This window comes from Pseudophryne corroboree, chromosome 6 (genome assembly GCF_028390025.1).
Source record: "Pseudophryne corroboree isolate aPseCor3 chromosome 6, aPseCor3.hap2, whole genome shotgun sequence".
Lineage (NCBI taxonomy): Eukaryota > Metazoa > Chordata > Amphibia > Anura > Myobatrachidae > Pseudophryne > Pseudophryne corroboree.
This window is the reverse complement of record NC_086449.1, coordinates 105285446-105309452: the sequence shown is the minus strand read 5'-3', so window position 1 is coordinate 105309452 and position 24007 is coordinate 105285446. Positions and strand designations below refer to the sequence as shown.

The 24007-nt window shown below is 44.5% G+C and overlaps 1 protein-coding gene across 1 annotated transcript in view; it reads left to right on the top strand.

The window, feature by feature from the left end:
- Window positions 1-24007, top strand: part of ADAM9 (ADAM metallopeptidase domain 9) — a 215989-nt gene that overhangs the window by 125158 nt on the left and 66824 nt on the right. The window contains exons 5-7 of the mRNA XM_063931603.1: window positions 2507-2583; window positions 7344-7530; window positions 8215-8280. Of these exons, the coding sequence (XP_063787673.1) occupies window positions 2507-2583; window positions 7344-7530; window positions 8215-8280 (330 nt within the window). The remainder of the gene's footprint in view (window positions 1-2506; window positions 2584-7343; window positions 7531-8214; window positions 8281-24007) is intronic.

The window sequence follows — 24007 nt, the reverse complement described above, 5'->3', positions numbered from 1 at the left end:
TGTTTGGCCGTACAGTACGTGAGTATGACCTCACTCCTCAATGATGCCTAAGTGATGGGTCCAGCTCTCAAGATGGCTGCCACCACAGTGTATGGGTAATGTATGCATTGAGAAAGGGCAGTGTAATAAAAAAAATTGAAAAAAAAGATTTATATAAGGAGAACATTAGTAGTATAAAATGTGAAATTACATGTTTAATCTTTGCCTACATGCAAAATCCCTATTGCCATCCATTTAGGCCCCTTAACCCCAAGTGGTGATGTGACTGAGTGGCACCTCTGACTCTCCCATGTATGTGTGTGCGGCTGCAGAGTGTGCACAGATCTGTCAGCAAAATGGACCTTGTAAATAAAACAATGACAACCGGTCCAGGCATAAGCTTGGTATATGATGATCTGCTGCCATCCATGAAGGGTTTACACTGCCCTCTGGTGGTATATGCACCCATCTGCTCTTTAGATAGAAAGAATTTGACTGTAGATAAGAACCACTTGGCCCATCTAGTCTGCCCCTTTTTTTTATCTTTTAGATAACCTCAACCCTATTTGATCCTTAAGGGGGTACACACCTAGAGATGTGTGCTGAGTGATGTAGCACAGACCGCTCAGCAAACATCTCTCCCCCCGCTCAGCACACAGCGCGATGTGTGCTGAGCGGAGGGAGTGTGTGGGGTAGGGGGAGGCGCTCACTTCACACAGCAGCAAAGTGAACGACCTGACTAAATCTAGTCCCGGCAATAACGACGCACGGTGCCGCGCATCGTAATCGCAATGGGCACACACGCGGAGAGATCTCTCCGTGTGTACCCCCGAGATCCGGTCTCTAGGTCGACAGTAACTAGGTCGACACTATCTAGGTCAACCACTATTGGTTGAGAGGGTTTCTAGGTTGACAGGGTCTTTAGGTCGACATGTTCTATGTCGACAGGTCAAAAGGTCGACATGAAATTTTTCTTTTTTTTGAACCTTTTCATACTTAACAATCCACGTGGACTACATTTGGAACGGTAATCTGCCGAGCAAAGCGGCAGCGGAGCGAGGCACCTTGCCCGAAGCATGGCGAGCGAAGTGAGCCATGAGAGGGAACACGGTACACTAATTGGAGTTCCCGGTCACTGTACGAAGAAAACGACACCACAAAAACATAAAAAACTCATGTCGACCTTTTGACCTGTCAACCTAAAGACCCTGTTGACCTAGTTACTGTCGACCAATAGTGGTCGACCTAAACACTGTCTACCTAGTTACTATCTACCTTCCATACCACACCCTGTTACCCCCTATAGTTCTTTGTAAGCATATTCATATGCCTATCCTAAGCATGTTTAAATTGCTCTACTGTCTTAGCTTCTACCACCTCTAATGGGAGGCTATTCCACTTATCCACTACTCTTTCTGTGAAGTTATATTTCCCCTCAACCTACCTCAAGTCTCAGCACAGATCATCATATACCAAGCTTATGCCTCTTTATTATTATAGTCTCACTTTGTCAGAGAGCAGCCTGTCTGCTTTAATGCTTTTATTGGCCACACTCATAGGTCACAGAACATGTTTGTAGCAATAAAGCAATAAAAAAAAAACGCTCAACCTAAGCTTAACTATTTTGGTCTTATTCTCCCTTTCTGTTTAGGGTTTCCACCTTCAGATAACTTTAATGTATTGACTTCTACATTGCTTTATCTCCTCTGAGCCTTTCGGTCATGTATGACTTAGCGGTTTCGTTGTCTATGGCTATTATACACAGTTACTATCAGGATACTTTTTTAATCTAATGCGGCCCGTACATCAGCAATCAATTGGGGCAATTCTGCAAGTTTCTGATAATTGTTTTTTTTTTTAAATCTGCAATGTATGGGGTTCACCAGTCACTGATTCTGACCAAAACGTGATCGGAATCGGTAAATCATGTTGGATGTCACCGACCAATCGGGGAAGTGTGTGGTAACAATCAGCAGATTTGCAGACCGGTTCTAGTATTTTACTATTAAAATGGACACGTCCATGATTTGGAGATCTGACCTTTGGATGAAAACGATCCCTGTAATATAGCTGCAATATTGGTGTATTGGAGAATTGTTAAATCGGGGAAAAATGCACAGAAACTGTGAATTGTTTTTTGTGATGGCTGATGTATGGGCCCCTTAATGCACTGAACACAGCAGAGCAATGAAAATATACATCCGGTGCTATAAATACTTGGATTAAGGGCACAGAAGAAAGGCAAAACGTAATTTAGTCTGTGAAAGCTGTAAGAAAGCATGAACACATCAATACATTAAAGTGACTTGCAGGTACTATACCCTTTTTATACTATACTGTATATACCACATAAGTACACTTTCAGTAGCTCACGTGGAATCTTATAGAGAAATAGAATTGTCTGTGTGTTCACATTTAATATCAGAATTTAATAGACCTGTTTGATGATTCCATCTGATTTATAGATACTGCAACTTGTTTTTCCTATGTAATAATGTTCTTTCATATTTTTTCTGTATACTCTCAGGACCCGTGCATTTATCATGGTTATGCTGAGGGGGATCCAGAGTCACGAGTAGCCGTCAGCACCTGCTCTGGCCTGCGGTAGCTATCACCTTACTCTTACATGTACTTAGTTACAACCATACTTTGGGGTCTATTTACTAAGCTTTGGATGGAGATAAAGTAGACAGAGATAAGGTACCAGCCAATCAGCTCCTAACTACCATGTCACAGGCTGGGTTTTAAAAATGATAGTTAGGAACTGGTTCGTTGGTACTTTATCTCCATCCAATTTATCTCTGTCCAAGGCTTAGTAAATAAGACCACTTTGTCCTGAATTTAAGTTTAAAAAAAAAAAAGTTTGTAGCTTAACATTTTAATTTAAATATATATATTTTTAATGTTTTTATGTGTGATATAAATTAAAAATGTTATTTTTCTTAATTTATATGTGTTAAAATGAAAGCTGCAAATATCAATATATCATAATCTTATCATTGGACACTTATTAGCAGTTTTTACATCTTGCATACTTATGATAAACAATAAAATATACCAAACACTACTATGGAAAGTATATACAAGGTATTTGCCCAAGAGGCACACAATTTGTTATTAGCATTTATTACATTAGAGGTCCATCCTGGGCATTGCGAGGTCAGGCATTGCCGGGTCGTCGGTCCTTTGCATCATGGAGATGTGGCTGGATGACCTCATTACCGACCCCCTGGTGTTCCTGCCTGGCTTTGGTCTCTACAGAGCTGACCGCTCCAAGGAACTCTCAGGGATATCGAAGGGCGGCGGCATCTGTTTCTACATCAACGAAAGGTGGTGCACAAATATCACGATCCTAAGCAAATCATGCAGCCCCCACCTGGAGATGCTATGCATCAACTGCAACCCCTTCTACACCCCCCGGGAATTTGCCTCGGTTGTCCTTGTGGGAGTGTACATCCCCCTACAAGCCTGCGCAAATTAAACCCTGCATCACCTGGCCGCCTGCATATCAGACATGGAGCAAAAACACCCGGACTCTCTGCTTTTGGTGCTGCGCGACTTCAACATGACCAACCTACGTCAGGAACTACCAAAGTTCAAACAACGAGTGACATGCCCCACCAGGGAAGTGCCCGTCCTGGACCACTGCTACACCACCCTCAAGTCTGCCTTCCGGTCAATCCCTCGTGCTGCTCTTGGCTATATGACCACTGCCTTGTCCACCTTCTCCCCACATATACGCAAAAGCTGAAAGCTGCTAAGCCCATTGTCAAAACAGTCAAGAAATGGACCATCGAGGCTAAGCTGAAGCTCCAGGCCTGCTTTGACTGCACGGACTGGGGGGCCTTCAAAACCTCAGCAATCAATCTGAACGACCTGATACCACAACATCCTACATCAGATTCTGTGAGGAAACGTGTGTACGTATCAAGACCTATCGCATCTACAAGAACAACAAGCCATAGTTCAACGCCCAGCTCAGGCAACTTCGTCGGGCCAAAGAGAAGGCATAAAGCAGCTGCAACAGAGCATTGTTCAACCGTACTAGGAGCTCTGTATCGAAGGGAATCAGGCTGGATAGAAAGCAGTTCTCGGACAATCTGGCAAACGATCTCTCAACCAATGACTCCGTATCCATATGGAAAGGAATGCAGGCCATCACCAACTACAAGAAAACCCCTAAGCACTCCGCCATGCACTGGTTGCTAACAGATGAGCTGAACCTCTTCTATTGCAGGTTCGATAAAGATGACCCCTGCAATCCAAATCACCTCCCCCCCCCCACTGACCTCACCTCCGCTTGCCAACCCAAGGTATTGCAGATTGCCCATGAGGAAGTGGAGATGTTCAAGAGGGTCAATTCCAGGAAGGCACAAGGTCCTGACGGGGTGTCACCATCCGCCCTGAGAACATGCGCTGGTCAGCTTGCCCCCATATTCTCCAGGATAGTCAACAAATCGCTAGAGCTGCACAGAGTTCTCTCCTGCCTCAAAAGCTCCACAATTGTTTCAGTCCCAAAGAAACCTACCATCACAAGCCTAAATGACTACAGACTGATAGCACTGACGTCTGTGGTCATGAAAGTGTTTGAGCGCATGGTACTGAACCAAGTAAAAGCTGTGACCGGCCCCCACTTGACCCACTTCAGTTTGCATATCGAGCGTATCGGTGCGTCGAGGATGCTGTCAACCTGGGCCATGCACTATATTCTGCAGCATCTGGACATGCCCGGTAACTATGTGACGGTCCTGTTTGTCTACTTCAACTCGGCTTTCAATACAATCGTCCCCAGCATACTCTGCCGCAAACTTTCCTCCAAGGGGTCCCGAAAGCTACCTGTTCCTGGACTGTAGACTTCCCGACAGATAGAAAACAGGTGGTGTAATCGGGAGAATTCTCCTCCCAAACACGGTCCATCAGTACTGGGGCCCATCAGAGCTGTGTCCTCTCAACACTGCTCTTTTCTCTCTGTATACCAACGACTGCTCCTCTAAGTCTCAGACAGTTAAGATCATAACATTCGCTGACGACACCACTGTCATCAGCCTCATAAATTATGGGGACAAATCGGTGTACAGATGGGTAGTGGACCGGTTGGTCCGGTGGTGTAGCTGCAACAACCTTGAGCTCAACCCACTTAAAACTGTTGAGATGGTAGTGGACTTTAGGAAGAAGCCAGCTAGAGTACCCCCACTAATCATAGCCGACAGCGTGGTGTCACTAGTGGACTCCTTCAAGTTCCTGGGAACCACAATCTCCTGAGACCTCAAATGGGAGCTCAATACTGAGGCCATCATCGGAAAGGCACAGCAGAGGCTGTTCTTCCTAAGGCAATTTAAGAAGTTCAATATCCCACAGAAGCTCCTGCTCCTCTTCTACTCTGCAATTGTAGAATCTATACTGTGCTCCTCGATAATAGTCTGCTATAGTTCCACCAGCGAGAGAGATAAATGCAGGCTCCAAAAAGTGGTCAGGTCTGCAGAGAAGATCTTTGGAGCAGACCTTCCCCCTGTACATGATCTGTATCTGTCTAGAACCAAAAAATGGGCGACTAGGATAGTTAAGGACCCACTTCACCCTGGCCATGGCACGCTCAACCTGCTGCCATCTGGCAGACGAAACAGAACCATTCCCACCAGATCCAACAGAAGACTCAAAAGCTTCTTTCCTCAAGCAGTCCACCTGCTGAACTCCTGACCAACAGACTTTCTGGTAGACCGCCCAGTCGCTCTATTCTACTGCATGTAATGGACACTGTGTCACTTATGGTTCTAAAGACTACACATGTTAAACAGGTATTAACGATATTATCTATTGTATTCCTATGTTTTGGTTTTATGTAAATGTTTTTAAACATTGGAATCATTTAAAAAAAAAATAAGATATATTGACATTTGTGATATAAAAGGACATTGGTTTCATAGAGGATAGTTATAAACTATATCCTAATTACATTGGCGCACCTAAGGAATTTATTGTGATATATATATATATATATATATATATATATATATATATATATATATATATATATAAAATAATGTTTCTATATGGACTACAATAATATTACTATTTGGACAACACAGAGTGTTAAGTGGGAGCTGCATATATTGATACATGTATTTTAAATATAAGGTGACATATATCTAAATTTATATTTAATTTGAGAGCGCTCGAAAAATTTTATTAATTAGAAGTACTATTAGGGTGTTGTGCACAGATGGACCTATGAAGTTAATAGCCTGAAGAAGTTTAAATGTAGACTAGTGGCATATTATTGCTACATGTGATTGGACAGTTATAGAGGGTATTCAATTAAGTGCCTTTTTTTGACTGATCAAAACAATTGCACTAATTCGACACAGGGTATTCAATTGCGAGCATTTTCAACCATTTTTTAATCCATTTTTGCCCATGCCATTTCACTTTTTTTTTGTTTTTGTTGAATCGGCATGGGCGAAAATTGTGCCGAACACGCCTGCAAATTCACCAAAACACGTGTATCGGCAGCGAATTCGCCAATACACTGGTTTTCGCCAGTGCAAGATTTTTCGATTAGTCAAAAAAAAAGTCATGGGCATTGAATAGGTAAACTTTAAATTCGACCTAAAAACGTGCGAAAAGTGCAGTATTTTCGACCAGTCGAAAAAACGGCATTAATTTAATACCCCTCAAAGTATCTGCTAATTGGGGAACGGCAAGGGGAGAGGAGATGGCTTACAGGGGCAGATGTACTACACAATCCTCTCCTAACTGTCATTTTTTTTTTTAAAACACAGCCTATAAAGTCAGGTACACACTGGAGCGATATTAGGATGATATGTCGCTCCTGGCCACATCACAGTGACATATCATACGGATCTCCTAGTGTGTATGCCTGATTTGTGCGGCTCTGCGCACAGCCGACTGGACAATATTGCATTTGGTGCCATGCAGAGTAATGAAGGACGGAACGAGGGATCGCTCTATCCTTCATTACATTGTTCTGATGTGTATTGGGGTAATGATATGTCGGCACGTAGGCTGCCATATCGCTAATGCGTGCCCGTTTTAACATGACTGCTGGGAGCTGATTGGCTGGTACTTAAAGTGAAAAGAGTTAATCATTCGCCATAGTGTGCACACAATGCTTTTTGTCAGTAAGGACACTACTAGTGTATAAGCCTATGAAAGCCTATAGTTCATAATGTAGGACAGTCGCTTTTGTCATGTCAGACATCTTTCTTTCTTTTTTTCTTTTTCCTTTCTGGTTATGGAAACTTTTCCTACACAATTGTGGATGTCTTAAGATGACTTTACAGATTTAGATGAACTGCTGCCTCTTAAACCATTTAGGTTACATAATAGTTCTGTTTGTGTCACAGCGGCCTGCTGCACCTGCAAAATGGAAGCTACGGTATTGAACCCTTACAATCTTCCTCCAAGTCCCATCACCTGATTTATCGACTTGAGAATGTGAAGAAGGAGCCAGTGGTCTGTGGTGTGTCCAGTCCAGAGGTTGGCCATGCGAGAGAACACCAGCACTCTCCCAGCATGACGCAATTACTGCGGGTATGCATTTACCTATATTTATATCTAAACACCTTTCCCTTGTACTCCCTATTCGCAAAACTGAAATGACAAAATGCATTTGGTCGGACAGTGGGGACACAGAATAATTTATTTTTCTTTTTACATATGGTTGTCATCCAAAACTGGGAACACATTAAGAGCAGGAAATTAAGTGAGCGGGGCTATAAAGTCATGTAGCCAATTAGAGCATTTTCATTGTACCCAACTTCATGTGTAGACCTGTTTTTAGTTGTTTTTTTTTATATTGTGTAAAGACCATTATATATTACATTTGCCACTTACTAGTTGACTAAAAATGTATTTTAAAATTAAACTGCTATATGTGTAACTACAATATTGCAATCTGTTATTAGAGCAGATGAGGAGCTTACTTTTATTTATTAGTTTTCATCCTCCAGAGCCATACAGAGACAGGAAACTAAAAGTTCTCTTTAAGACTTAATGGTATTTTTTGTTACTAGCTTTTATTGGATTGCTGCCATTATTAATTCAGGGGAAATAGACTTGCAAAAGAACTAATGCGCATCAAATTGACATTAAACTGCAGACTGGGAGACAGGAGGGTGCCACCACACAGTGTTTAGCTCTTTTGTAACCTGCTCTACATATATCTACGTGTGTCACAATGAAAACCTATGTGATCTTTTATTTTCTTGAATTTAGAGGAAGAGAGCAATCGTGTCCCGGACAAGATACGTGGAACTGTTCTTGGTGGTTGACAAGGAAAGGGTAGGTCATGGGAGCAAAGGACTCTGGGTATGAAATGTGTCATATACAGTAGGTTATATATGGTTGAGTCACATTATTATGACCTCCAGCTAATAGCCAGAGTAACCGCCGTGTGCAGCACGGACAGCAGCTAGACGGGCTGAACTGTCATTTTAGACAGGCGTCTGGCAGCCCTCAGGTTCATATTGATGGTGAGCTGCTCCTGTAGCATGTCGGCCAGCCCTCATGCACCTTCGTAGCCGACATTTACCTCTCGCATCAATGGCACAGTGTCCACGGCGGTTATTTGCAATGGTGCCATGTGTCCAGTCACGATACACCTTCACCACAGCAGCAGGCGAACAGTTCACAAACTGCGCTGTGTCAGAAATACTGCCACCCTTGGCCTGAAGGACGATAATCATCCCTTTTTGCAACTCTGATAAATCGCCCCTTTTACCCATGACAGCAACAGTGATTTGTGTGCAGACGGCCTATCACACACCTTATATTCCCTCCAAGCCAGCGCACGACATGTGACGTACTTAATGGGCTATGCACTGCCGACGTCAAATGTAGGATGTTTTCATAATAATGTAACTCAACCATGTATTTCCTTACATTATTTACAGTAACTGGAGCAAAATAATTTTTAAAGTAGACATTGGAGGGAGTTGTTTTGTCGGCTGAACCAGTATTCACTATTTACATTTGTGTCACCAGAGCATAGTAAATTGATAAATGTATGTAGGCAGGAGGGGTGTAGTATGGTTTGCCGGTGGTCGGGGTCCCGGCGACCAGCATATCGGCGCCGGAACACAACCGCCGGCATACCGACAGCTGGGCAAGCGCAAATGAGCCCGCTGCGGGCACGGTGGCGCGCTACACGCGCCTCGCTATCTATTCTCCCTCTTGGGGGTTCGTGGTCCCCCAAGATGGAGAAAAGATGTTGGTATGCCGGCAGTCGGGATTCCGGCGCCGGTATGGTGGTCACCGGGAGCTCGGCCGCCGGCAACCTGAAGGCCACCCGGCAGGAGATGGGCAATCTGATGTCCATCATGTACAGCCCTGATCCCAGCATCACACACAGCTCAATTCTCACCTTATATTCTGTCACCTGTTTATTCCTTTTTTTTATACACAAAAAAAATTGGCATGCTCAGATATATAATAATAAAATTATCATTATTGTAATAATAATATTCATGATATTAACATCTTGCAACAACAACTAAAGATGATGATATCACTTACTCGTAAGAACAAAAGGAAAGCCGTGCTGAATGTGGGGGGTAATTCCGAGTTGATCGCAGCAGGAATTTTGTTAGCAGTTGGGCAAAACCATGGCCCTCATTCCGAGTTGTTCGCTCGCAAGCTGCTTTTAGCAGCATTGCACACGCTAAGCCGCCGCCTACTGGGAGTGAATCTTAGCTTATCAAAATTGCGAACGAAAGATTCGCAATATTGCGAAAAGACTTCTCTGTGCAGTTTCTGAGTAGCTCGAGACTTACTCTTCCAGTGCGATCAGTTCAGTGCTTGTCGTTCCTGGTTTGACGTCACAAACACACCCAGCGTTCGCCCAGACACTCCTCCGTTTCTCCAGCCACTCCCGCGTTTTTCCCAGAAACGGTAGCGTTTTTTCACACACTCCCATAAAACGGCCAGTTTCCGCCCAGAAACACCCACTTCCTGTCAATCACATTACGATCACCAGAACGAAGAAAAAACCTTGTAATGCCGTGAGTAAAATACCAATCTTCATAGCAAATTTACTTGGCGCAGTCGCAGTGCGAACATTACGCATGCGCAATTAGCGGAAAATCGCTGCGATACGAAGAAAATTACAGAGCGAACAACTCGGAATGACCACCCATGTGCACTGCAGGGGAGGCAGATATAACATGTGCAGAGAGAGTTAGATTTGGGTGTGGTGTGTTCAATCTGCAATCTAAGTTGCAGTGTAAAAATAAAGCAGCCAGTTTTTACCCTGCACAGAAACACTATAACCCACCCAAATCTAACTCTCTCTGCACATGTTATATCTGCCCCCTCTGCAGTGCACATGGTTTTGTCCAACTGCTAACAAAGTTTCTGCTGCGATCAACTCAGAATTACCCCCGTAGTTTGGTAATAGAAAAATGTGTCCAAACAAACTAGCTAAAAAATCAATACAGCTTTATTATGTCAACATAATTCAAACACATCTCCAAAACATGCTCCAAAAAAGAAATGGATCCTTAACCTTAGTACACCCCATTGTAACAAAGCAGTGTTCAGTAACAAGCCAGACCGAATCAGATAAATAAATGTTAGTGCAGCCATGATGCAAGCCTTAGCATTAGTTAGTAAGTTGAAGCAGCTGTAACAGAACAAGCAGTGCAAGTGATAATCAGTTGTCAGAGAGCTGCGTTATGTTCCGTCAGAGTGGCATACCGTACATTGGGGGTCATTCCGAGTTGTTCGTTCGCTAGCAGTTTTTAGCAGCCGTGCACATGCTATGCCGCCTCCCACTGGGAGTGTATTTTAGCTTCGCAGAAGTGCGAACGAAAGGATCGCAGAGCGCTAACAAAATAATTTTGTGTAGTTTCAGAGTAGCTTCAGACCTACTCAGCGCTTACGATCACTTCAGACCATTCAGTTCCTGATTTGACCTCACAAACACGCCCTGCGTTCGCCCAGCCACGCATGCATTTTTGCTGGCACGTCTGCGTTTTTCCGAACACTCGCTGAAAACGGTCAGTTGACACTTAGAAACACCCACTTCATGTCAATCACTCTGCGGCCAGCAGTGCCACTGAAAAGCTTCGCTAGACCCTGTGTGAAACTACATCGTTTGTTGTAATAGTACGACGCGCGTGTGCATTGCGCTGCATGCGCAGAAGTGCCTTTTTTTGCCTCATCATTGCACAGTGAACGAATGCAGCTAGCGATCAACTCGGAATGACCACCATTGTACATATTTGCCTGCATGTGCCTGATCTGCAGTGCTGCTGATTTGGGTTGGCAATGTGTGGCAAAAAGTAACTCTGGTAATGTAGAACTATCAGTGCTTGGGTTAAGAAATAGATCTGAACACGTAATATAGCCACAGCAGCCACTATAAAGCAAGTAAGTTTGTAATTTTGACACTTACAATGGCCACCTTCCTGGTTAGTAGCGGACTCCTCTGACTCGGTTACATCACAATACTGCTAGGTATTTGATTCACGTTATTTAACAAAAGACGTTTGGAGAGTGCAGTAATAAAATAACTGGTGAGCACGGACGCGTTTCATCTCTGTTAGACGAGCTTTTCTCAAAGTTGATACTCCTATTCTATTTCATTTCCTGCTATAAATTCTGCTCATATTTGAATACACAGTCATGACTATGGTGATAATGTAAGACGTGACCAATGATAAAATAAAGGACAGGACATGGGCGTACATGGAAGGTCAGGCTTTGCTGTACCACCAGCTACTTTTTTACCAACTGCGGACCTTGAAATTGAGTGATCTGGATACATTTGTGCAGTATTAAAGTATGGACTACTGTGTTTCTCTTGGTTTTTTTTGAATATAGTTAATATTATCTTTTATGTACTAGTATTCTAAACAATTGTATAGCATTTGTGCAGCTAAAATCAGCTTCTTTATACCTTAAATGTTGCTGCCCAAGTCCTTAATACCATCATCTGTTTTGCATCAAGGAAAGCAGTTGAAGCTGTTCCTGAAGTGTATGGGAGCTGCTACCTGCTTAGCTGTTCCTGTAATTTACCATTAACAATTACAGTGCTTGTGGATACGTCGCCAACCTGTGCTGCAGTGTTGTACAATTATACACAGTGTGACAGATTATACTAGATTAATGCAGTGGTTTGAGTCACACTATTATTTGCTTGAACTTTTCCAAACCTTCTTTTTACTGAAGAGTCCAAAGTTGCTGAGAAACCCACCCTTTGGTAGGACTCCAACGCATGACACATGGGTGTATCACAATCCAGATAATATTTCACAGATTGTCTCCATCTCTGTGATACATTGTGTAGTCAGTCTGCTTCATGAATGCTCTTAGAATGACTCATTAAAAGTAATATTAATTGATACTTTGACCCAGTTGTTCATATGAGAAATATTGTCCTATGTAAAACAGTACAGTTACCAAATCGGTTTAATGCTATATATTTGTATACCCTTATGAATAAGTCTGAGTCTAGATAATCACATTTGTACTTGGGACTGATCTATCACAGTGGTGTTCAGTGCTGCCCTTATAGAAGGTGGCAACTAGCTGTTCACATCAAACATCCTTTGTGGGAATACAGTATCAGCTATCATAGGAATAGGTGCTGTCTTCTGGGGTAGATTGCGGCACTTTGCTCAGTAGCAGGAACACCTACTGCCAGTGAGTCTTGGCTGGCGATGTCTGGCAGATTTTTGGGTGGCAGTCGGTGTGGCTCCCCTACTTGAATTTTGGACTGCACTGCATCCCTACCACTGGAGCCGCCATTGTTCCAAAATATGATGCAATTACCCTTAGCCCAGTGTTTCCCAGACTGGGTGCTTCGGGACACTTGCAGGGGTGCCCTAGACTTGTGGTCCAGAACCAATGCAAATTATTTCTGGTCAATGTAATAGGCAAAACTAGTGCTTGTGGCTTCCAATCGTAAAAATATATGGACAAACAGAAGTGAATCCTGTCCCTCACCACATACCTGAACCTAAGGATGACACATAAACACAATTGACTTAATTTAATATTTTTTTTCTGACTTTCTTAATTCACAACTTTTGGCCTAGGGGTGCTGTGAAAAGTGTGATACTCTAGGGCACCGGGGTTCACAAAAGTTTGGGAACTGATAAATGGGCTTCTAGGGACCCCCAGAGACCTCCGTTCACGGCAACAGTCATGCAGCAGTAGATTCATTCACAGCATCGGCAAGTAACAAGACACAAATGCCGGTTTGTGTAAAATCCTCTTTGTGAATCCTGAAGAAAAAGGGAAGTTTAATGAGCTTGCACTCTGATTTGCATAAAATAAGCATAGCTTCTTGACATAAGGCTAGGCGTTTATTGGCTAAGATAATATTGCTATCTCATACAACAATCTTTAGCGTGTTCTAAGTCTCTTTAAGTTATGCATTAATGGGTTAACTGATTTTGCTGAGCTGTCTTTGAGTGTCTAAGGCTACGACCACACATAGCGGCCAAGCTGTACGGGACCCACTGTACGGGAAGGGGGTTGTGTGTTCTCACGGATCCTGTTCTGCGGGATCCCGCAGAACGGGATCCGGCTAGTGACACACGGGATTTCAAGAGCGCACAGTGCGGCACAGGCGCACTGTGTGAACAGTATGTGTCTACCTTGAAATCCTGTCGCCCTGCCATCCGGCAGTGGCGGGACTGCTGCACATGTGTGGGTGCCTGCATAGGCGCCCATGTGCAGTCTCCTCCTGGCCAAGCGGGTCCCGCTGAACGGGACCTGCTTGGCTGCTATGTGTGGCCATAGCCTAAAATCTGCCATTTCTAGTAAATACCTAACCACAAAAGTTTATTTTGAACAAAACTGTTAGTGTGGGCAAACATTCTCCAAAGGTCGGTACTTTCCAGCTACTCACTGCTGAATTTTTTAAACATTTGAACAAAATACAGAATAGTTTTTACAGACATAAGCATAAAATGTAATCCAAAGGGACAAAATGGCTGCACCTTTATCAGAACTGCTGCCTTAGCCAATGTTATCTATACTATTAATAAAATGGTTTGTTTGTATGTACAGTATGTATGTTGGGAACTACTGAACTGATTTTGATAAGGTATTCACTGAAATATTCCTTGAGATCCTCCAAATAATGTTGGCTATGAATCATCGCACTATCATGTTAATTGGCAAGCAATATCATCAACTCATGAAATTGTTGTTATGTCACAGAGCAGATAGTGCAGGGGTCAGTGCCGCACAACATGGGTAATGGTGGAGTGGGGGGTTTAGAGGCCCACATGGGTAACCCCCTGTCATTTAGGAAAATGTTTCTTTTATTTTATCCAAGTGCAGCAACTCATTATGCAAAGGCCTGTGTCAGGAGTGGAGTCAAAGAGGTACCAGTCAGTTTTTGCAGTGCTCTGAAGGAACTAATACCATTTGTCCTTTGCCTGCATGTGCCTGACCTGCAGTGCTGCTAATTCGGGCTAGCAGCAGCCATCTTGCGGAATCTAGCTGGCTGCTCAGGGTCCTGACAGGCTCAGCCTCCTGCCTAATTTTGCTTGTAGCCTACAAATATGGAAAGCTTTTGTTTTTTTTTACACTACCGTTTAGATTTGAGTCTGGAAACGCCAGGCTCATACTGTGTATGTATGTATATATATATATATATATATATATATATATATATATATATATATATATAATATATGGACATCTGCCCCACCTTGCGGTTCAACATATGTTCCAGATACAAAGTTTCTTGCTCATATTTGTTTTGTTCCCACCTTAAAATCGGTATCCGGACTCCAGGTCGACAACAAAAAGATCGACACACCAATAGGTCGACACGCCTTAGGTCGACATGGACAAAAGGTCGACATGAACAAGGTCGACATGGAAAAAGGTCGACATGAGTTTTTCACAATTTTTTTCTTTTTTGGAACCTTTTCATACTTAACGATCCACGTGGACTACGATTGGAACGGTAATCTGTGCCGAGCGAAGGCACCATGCCCGAAGCATGTGCGAGCGAAGCGAGCCATGCGAGGGGACGCGGTGCACTAATTGGGGTTCCCGGTAACTCTACGAAGAAAACGACACCAAAAAAACATAAAAAACTCATGTCGACCTTTTTCCATGTCGACCTTGTTCCTGTCGACCCTTTGTCCATATCGACCTTTTGTCCATGTCGACCTAAGGTGTGTCGACCAACTGGCGTCGACCTAAGGTGTGTCGACCTTTTTGTTGTCGACCTGGAGTCCCAGACCCCTCAAAATCGGGCCCTAAGGGGGGATATTACATTAAAACCCGCAGCTAATTGCCGGTTAAAATCTTGGCTCACAGGGAAAGGCTACTCAATAAAATAGCCTTTTTCCTGCGCTCAAAATTGGTGGTTATATAAACTGCATAATCTATGGGTTTTCCCCACACACGAATCCCCGATTTTGCCATTTTCTCCCAGTCTTTACCTTGCAGATCATGAAACTGCGAGGTTGAGTCCAACATCAGGAGATTTACGCACAAGGTAATCTCCACTAACTGAAAAAGTCCAGCGCTGCCATTGAATATCCCCCTATGTGTCTCTCTCAGTACATGCTATCCACCCCTTCCCTCAGGTGGTTGGAGGCACCCTGCAGACTGCCACAACCTTGTATTGTCACCTTACAGCTGTCTGTAGCTGCTGATCAGCCTGCTGTCTGACTGGAAGGCCAGAAGATCTGAACTGGGCCCCAGGAATGGTGCCTACCCTTCCCCTCATTAATCTTAAATCAGATCACCAGATACAAGTCTTTTGTTAATCTGCCTTCCCATCCCACTACACAATTTCCCTGTAGCTTAAAAAAAACACATTAGATAGAAACCTGGTACACACAGACTATTCATATTCTTTCCAGTGGTTCAATCACAGTATAACTTTTGGTTAAAACGTATAAAATGTGTGCGCTATATAAATAACTGGTAATAAATAATAAATAAATAAAGTATCGGGTTCTTATGGGGATCCAGGTATGCCTAGGTTGGGGTTAGGTTATACAGGGTGGGGGGGTTCTAGGGATTTTGATTTGGGGGTCTTTATTTTATTATCTGTATTTGTTTGGTTTGTAGGTTAGGGTATATGGGGTGGGGGGGAATGTGAGGCTTTTTTTTATATTCTGATGGATGTGAATTTTTTATCTTTTCATTTATGGTACGTCACCTATGCCCCATTATAAATCTGGTTCTCTCACGTGTACACCCGAATGGCGCCTTCGGGTGGCGATTAAGCTATCCATGCCTTATGTGGGGTATTCTGTATGTCATTGTTTTTAATATATCTTGCTATTTCTCATACGTCCTAGAGGATGCTGGGGTCACCATTAGAACCATGGGGTATAGACGGGATCCGCAGGAGACATGGGCACTTTAAGACTTTGAAAGGGTGTGAACTGGCTCCTCCCTCTATGCCCCTCCTCCAGACTCCAGTTTTACAATTGTGCCCAGTGAGACTGGACGCACTACAGGGAGCTCTACTGAGTTTCTCTGAAAAAGACTTTTGTAAGGTTTTTTATGTTCAGGGAGGCTGCTGGCAACAGTCTCCCTGCTTCATGGGACTTAGGGGAGAGAAGTATGACCCACTTCCAGTGAGTTCAACGGCTCTGCTTCTGGCTACAGGACACCATTAGCTCCTGAGGGTGCTGATTGCTAGGTACGCCTAGATGCTCACTCCCGCAGCCGGCCGTCACCCCCTTACAGAGCCAGAAGTCAGAAGACAGGTGAGTAGCTGAAGAAAAGAAGACTTCAGTGACGGCATTCTCTGAGGTACCGCACAGCACTACAGGGTGCAGGGCGCGGGGGGAGGCGCCCTGAGCAGCTAATAAATCCTCAGTGGACACTGGCAAGAGGGGACATCAGTGCCGAGGCACTGTCCTAACCCCCGCCAGTATAATCATATAGTAAAAGAAGCGTGACGGAAGCGCGCCATTAAGGGGGCGGAGCTTTGTCCTCACAGCTCACTCTGCGCCATTTCCTCCCCATCAGACTGCAGAGATGCTGGTCCTTTCTCCTTCCTTCACACTGACAAGTATCAGGGTGCAAAACGGGTGGGGGGGGGGGGGGTAGGGGGCACTTGCTAATTTGGTGCAGTATACTTTATATTAAAAGCGCTGCAGGTCTGTGGCATTTATTGGGCGCTTCAGAACCGCTGATTGAGCGCTGGGGTGTGAGCTGGAAAATCCCCTCTGTGTCTCTCTGACAGGCTTTACTGTGGGTCTGTCCCCTATATGCCCGGTGTGTCTGTGGGTGTTTGATGCACGTGTGTCGACATGTCTGAGGCTGAAGGCTCTTTTCAGGAGGAGGCTGTGTTAGGGACACAAAAGGAAGTGGGGGTGACCATGTCTGCACCGCTGACACCTGATTGGGTAAATGTGTTGAACACCTTGAATGCTAATGTGGCTCTTATTAGTAAGAGGCTGGATAAGTCTGAGTCTCAGACCCAGGCATGGAAGAAATTTGTGGAAGATATGTTATTGCAAGTCAGGTTCCCTCAGGGTCACAAAAACGTACGTTGGCCCCGTTGGCAGACACTGCTACCGACACGGACTCTGATTCCAGTGTCGACTACAGTGATTCCAGATTAGATCCAAAATTGGCAAAAAGCATTCAGTACATGTTTGTGGCGGTTAAAGAGGTATTACATATCACTGAGGACCTGGCTGTCCCTGATAAAAGGGTCTGTATGTATAAGGAAAGGAAACCTGAGATAACGTTTCCTCCCTCTCATGAACTGAACACGCTATTTGAAAAAGTCTGGAAAGGTCCTGACAGAAAGTTTCAGATTCCCAAAAGAATTACGGTAGCTTATCCGTTTCCCTCGGCGGATAGGGAAAAGTGGGAGTCACCCCCCACTGTGGACAAGGCCCTGTCACGTTTGTCTAAAAAGGTGGCTCTCCCGTCACCTGACACGGCGGCCCTTAAGGATCCTGCGGATCGTAAACAAGAAACTACGTTAAAGTCCATTTATGCGACCACCGGTACGCTACTCAGACCTGTCATTGCGTCTGCGTGGGTAAGTAGTGTTATCGAAAAGTGGGCAGACAACTTGTCTTCTGAAATAGATACCCTAGATAGGGATAGCATCCTCTTGACGCTGGGTTATATCAAGGACGCTGCAGCATACCTTAAGGAAGCTGCAAGAGATATTGGTCTTTTGGGATCAAAGGCCAATGCCATGGCAGTCTCAGCTAGACGAGCGTTGTGGATTCCCCAATGGAATGCTGATTCCAAGAAAAGTATGGAATCTCTACCATAGAAACATAGAATTTGACGGCAGATAAGAACCACTTGGCCCATCTAGTCTGCCCCTTTTTTTTTATCCTTTAGGTAATCTCAACCCTTTTTGAACCTTAATTCTTTGTAAGGATATTCATATGCCTATCCCAAGCATGTTTAAATTGCTCTACAGTCTTAGCCTCTACCATATAAAGGTAAGGCCTTATTTGGCGACGGCCTTGATGATTTGGTATCTACAGCTACCGCGGGTAAGTCATCCTTTTTGCCTTATGTTCCTCCACAACAAAAGAAAACGCACCGCTATCAGCTGCAGTCCTTTCGGCCCAATAAATACAGAAAGAGCCGAGGTTCTTCCTTCCTTGCTACTAGAGGAAGAGGTAAACGATCACCAGCCTTGTCAGGCTCCCAGGAGCAGAAGTCCTCCCAGGCTTCTGCCAATTTCCACCGCATGACGTTGGGGCTCCTATGCGGGAGTCCGCACAGGTGGGGGCACGTCTCAGACTCTTCAGTCAGTTTTGGGTTCGTTCGGACCCAGACCCATGGGTTTTACAAATAGTATCCCAAGGGTACAAGCTGGAGTTTCAAGACGTTCCCCCTTGCCCTTTTTTTTTTTTTTTTTTTTTTTTCAAATCGGCCTTACTAGCTTCTCTTCCAGACAGGAAAGTAGTTTGCGAAGCAATACAAAAGTTGTGTCAAAATCAAGTTATCGTCAGGGTTCCCCAGTCACAACATGGAGAAGGTTTTTATTCAAGCCTGTTTGTGGTCCCGAAGCCGGACGGCTCGGTCAGACCAATCCTAAACCTGAAATCCCTAAATTTCTTCCTAAAGAAATTCAAATTCAAGATGGAGTCTCTCCGAGCAGTGATCTCCAGTCTGGAGGAAGGGGATTTTATGGTGTTGGTGGACATAAAGGATGCCTACTTACATGTTCCCATTTATCCTCCGCATCAAGCTTACCTGAGGTTTGCAATACAGGATTGTCATTACCAATTTCAAACGTTGCCGTTTGGTCTGTTCACGCTCCGAGGATTTTCACCAAAGTGATGGCAGAGATGATGGTTCTCCTTCGCAAGCAAGAAGTCACAATTATCCCGTACTTGGACGATCTCCTGATAAAGGCGAGATCCAGGGACCAGTTGGTGCAAAACATTGCACTCTCCCTGACAGTTCTTCAGCAACATGGTTGGCTCCTAAACTTGCCAAAATCACAGTTGATTCCGACGACGCGTTTGTCGTTTTTGGGAATGATATTGGACACAGAACTACAGAGAGTCTTTCTTCCAGTGGAAAAGGCTCTGGAACTTCAGAGTCTGGTCAAACAAATTCTGAAACCAGCAAGAGTGTCAATCCATCAATGCATTCGGTTGCTGGGGAAGATGGTTGAGGCCTATGAGGCTATTCAGTTTGGCAGGTTCCATGCCAGAGTGTTCCAGTGGGACCTGTTGGACAAGTTGTCCGGGTCCCACCTACACATGCACCGGAGGATAATCCTGTCTTCCAAGACCAGGGTATCACTCCTGTGGTGGCTGCACAGCTCTCACCTCCTAGAGGGGCGCAGGTTCGGGATACAGGACTGGTTCCTAGTGACCACGGATGCAAGCCTCTGAGGCTGGGGGGCAGTCACAATGGGAGAAAACTTCCAAGGAAGATGGCCAAGTCAGGAAACTTGTCTCCACATAAATGTTCTGGAGTTAAGGGCCATTTACAACGGCCTTCTGCAAGCGGAACATCTTCTGCGAGATCTGCCTGTACTGATCCAGTCGGACAATGTAACAGCAGTAGCGTACATAAACCGTCAGGGCGGAACGAAAAGCAGAGTGGCAATGGCAGAAGCCACAAGAATTTTCCTTTGGGTGGAAAAGCATACAAGCGCTCTGTCAGCGATCTTCATTCCAGGAGTGGACAACTGGGAAGTAGACTTCCTCAGCAGACATGATCTCCATCCAGGAGAGTGGGGCCTCCACCAAGGAGTCTTCGCAGAGGTGACAGGTCGTTGGGGAGTTCCTCAAGTAGACATGATGGCATCTCGTCTCAACAAGAAGCTTCAGAGATATTGTTCCAGGTCAAGGGACCCTCAAGCAATTGCCGTGGATGCTCTGGTGACACCGTGGTTTTTTTCAGTCGGTGTATGTATTCCCTCCACTTCCTCTCATTCCAAAAGTTCTAAAGTTTATAAGAAGAACAAGGATCCGGGCGATCCTCATTGTCCCAGACTGGCCAAGGAGGGCTTGGTATCCAGATCTTCAGGAATTACTCATAGGAGATACCTGGCCTCTTCCTCTGCGCGAGGACCTGTTACAACAGGGGCCGTGCGTGTATCAGGACTTACAGCGGCTACGTTTGACGGCATGGCAGTTGAGCGCAAAATCCTAGCCCATAAGGGTATTCCCAGTGAAGTCATTCCCACACTTATTCAGGCCAGAAAAGGGGTAAACATTACCACCGTATTTGGAGAAAATATGTTTCTTGGTGTGAATCCAAGGGGGCTCCTAAGGAAGAGTTTTGGCTAGGACGTTTTCTCCATTTACAAGCAGGTGTGGATGCGGGCCTAAAATTGGGCTCAATTAAGGTACAGATTTTAGCCTTATCGGTTTTCTTTCAGAAACAATTGGCCTCCCTTCCAAAAGTTCAGACTTTTGTGAAAGGCATGTTGCACTTCCAACCTCCATTTGTGCCTCCAGTAGCACCATGGGATCTTAATGTGGTGTTGCAGTTCCTTCAATCACATTGGTTTAAACCTTTACGGAAGGTGGAGTTGAAATTCCTCACTTGGAAAGTGGTCATCCTGTTGGCCTTGGCACCTGCAAGGCGGGTGTCTGAGTTGGCGGCCTTGTCTCACAAGAGCCCTTATTTGATCTTCCATGAAGATAGAGCTGAATTGAGGACACGTCAACAATTTCTACCGAAGGTGGTTTCCTCTTTCCACATGAACCAACCTATTGTGGTGCCTGTGGCTACTGATGCCTTCGCTGAGTCAAAATCTCTGGATGTGGTCAGAGCTTTGAAGATTTATGTCGCCAGATCAGCTCAGATTAGGAAAACAGAGGCTCTGTTTGTCCTGTATGCTCCCAACAAGGTTGGGTGTCCTGCTTCCAAGCAGACCATTGCACACTGGATCTGTAATACGATTCAACATGCTCATTCCACGGCTGGACTGCTGTTACCGGAATCGGTGAAGGCCCATTCTACTAGAAAGGTGGGCTCATCCTGGGCGGCTGCCCGGGGGATCTCGGCATTACAATTTTGCCGAGCAGCTACTTGGTCGGGGTCAAACACATTTGCAAAGTTCTACAAGTTTGACACCTTGGCCGATGAAGACCTTAAGTTCGGTCAATCGGTGCTGCAGAGTCATCCGCACTCTCCCGCCCGTTCTAGTGCTTTGGTATTACCCCATGGTTCTAATGGTGATCCCAGCATCCTCTAGGACGTATGAGAAAATAGGATTTTAATACCTACCGGTAAATCCTTTTCTCTTAGTCCGTAGAGGATGCTGGGCGCCTGTCCCAGTGCGTACTGTATCTGCAGTTATTAGTTGTGGTTACACACATGTTGTGTTACTTTTATTGTCAGCATGTTGCTGCAATTGTTCATGCCGTTGGCTTGTGTTCTGTTGAATGCCACGTTGTGCGGCATGCTTGAGGTGTGAGCTGGTATGAATCTCACCTTAGTTTAACAATAAATCCTTTCCTCAAAAATGTCCGTCTCCCTGGGCACAGTTCCTATAACTGGAGTCTGGAGGAGGGGCATAGAGGGAGGAGCCAGTTCACACCCTTTCAAAGTCTTAAAGTGCCCATGTCTCCTGCGGATCCTGTCTATACCCCATGGTTCTAATGGTGACCCCAGCATCCTCTACGGACTAGGAGAAAAGGATTTACCGGTAGGTATTAAAATCCTATTTTTTCCATTTCTCATGTCCGATGGCTTGGTGGCTGATCTTTATTTTGTCATTTATACACTGTTTATGCCCTCCTGTATTATTCCTCATGTTTGCCTTACAATTCATATGCCTGTTTAATGTCTGAGTGTAACTCTTTTTTAAATCTACAATAAAAAATTATACAATTAAAAAACAAAACAAAAAAAACTTATAAAGTATCAAACATAAACTGGCTGAGGAGGAAAGCAGAGATAAAGACAATAGTCTGGTAGAGTTTGGAGAGGCAAAGTTTGGGTAAGGGGCAGAGGGTAGATAGGGAGATTCATCATTGTTTTGTTTTTGCTGTTTTGTGTTTCCCTTCTCTTTTTGCTGAGTTGATTTTATTTCTGTTAATGAATTTGCATTAGCTGTTAGTAATTATCCTTGTGTTTCCGTGCCTCTGTTATTGGATCTAGATTATGATGTAATGTTGCTGAACATCTGTTATTGTATAATTTCTTAGAATTCTTTTGGACGTTTCCAGCATCAGTCAGGATCCCACCCACACGCTCCCCGCCCCGGGAATCCAGGCACACCGTGTCCACACATATATTTGCCAGAGGATTACTACAGTTATTTAAAAAGATTCATTTTACAATGTTGGCTACCACTATATTCATATAAATCTCTTTGTGGCACACGACTATATCTGGGACTGGACACGGCCATCCTGATGCCCAGACGGATAGGCACATAAGTATTAATAAGCATCTGAGGCTGCAGCTCCTATGTTTCCTGAAAAGAAACTGGAGGGCAAAGTTAGGAAAACAAATAATAAGGCCAAAAAACAACAATAATTATATCTATTTTACCAATAAAAACACTCAACGAACGACAACAATTAGCAAAATACAGTACTACAGTAGCAAAATAATGCAAAATAAAAATACAAAATGAAACAAAAAGGAAAAAATGTCCTAACAGAAACAGACGTCAAATGAACAAAAATGTATACAGAGTGGCCAAATTATCATGACCACCAGGCCATTTTATGCAAGTAGCTATTCCGCTGAAAGTGATAATGTAGGACAGGATATAGTTATGTGACCACCGGTCACATTACCTCCCCTACATCCCGCCCTCTCACAATCACGATGGTCGTCATGCCAACCAGCAGGGACTATTTCCACTCGTGGGTGTCCACGACACCCGAGCCCGCAAGAGGCCTGCTATGCTAGTCCCCCCGGCCAGCATTCTGCAGCCAGGATCACAGGCATCGGGATGCTGACCGCCGGGATCCTGAACGCCAGCAACGCATTACACACCCATGTAAGACGTAAGAACGGAAAGGCGAAGGTATGCAGAGACTAGTGATGTGCATCACTCATGAAATAATGGGTAAACAACAACATCCCATGGACTTTGAATGTGGAATGGTCAGTGGCACTCGCAGCTGTGTGAGCATTAGCAAAATGGCCGCAATTTTTAATTGTTCAAGGGTAGTAGTTGTTAAAGTGCACACAGAAGACCAGCAGGCAGAAAGCTCTGTCTGAGTGCAAGGCCTGTAGTTGGAAATGGCTACTGGATGCCTGAGTGGAGAATAGAGTGGGTAGATATGTTCAGTCCCACTGACAGACAACATTGCATCAAATTACGGATATTCTGTCAGGACCTATTAAGATAGCCTCTCCAAGAACAGTGGGGGTCATTCCAAGTTGTTCGCTCTGTATTTTTTTTTCGCAACGGAGCGATTAGTCGCTAATGCGCATGCGCAATGTCCGCAGTGCGACTGCGCCAAGTAAATTTGCTATGCAGTTAGGAATTTTACTCACGGCATTACGAGGTTTTTTCTTCGTTCTGGTGATCGGAGTGTGATTGACAGGAAGTGGGTGTTTCTGGGCGGAAACAGGCCGTTTTATGGGTGTGTGCGAAAAAACGCTA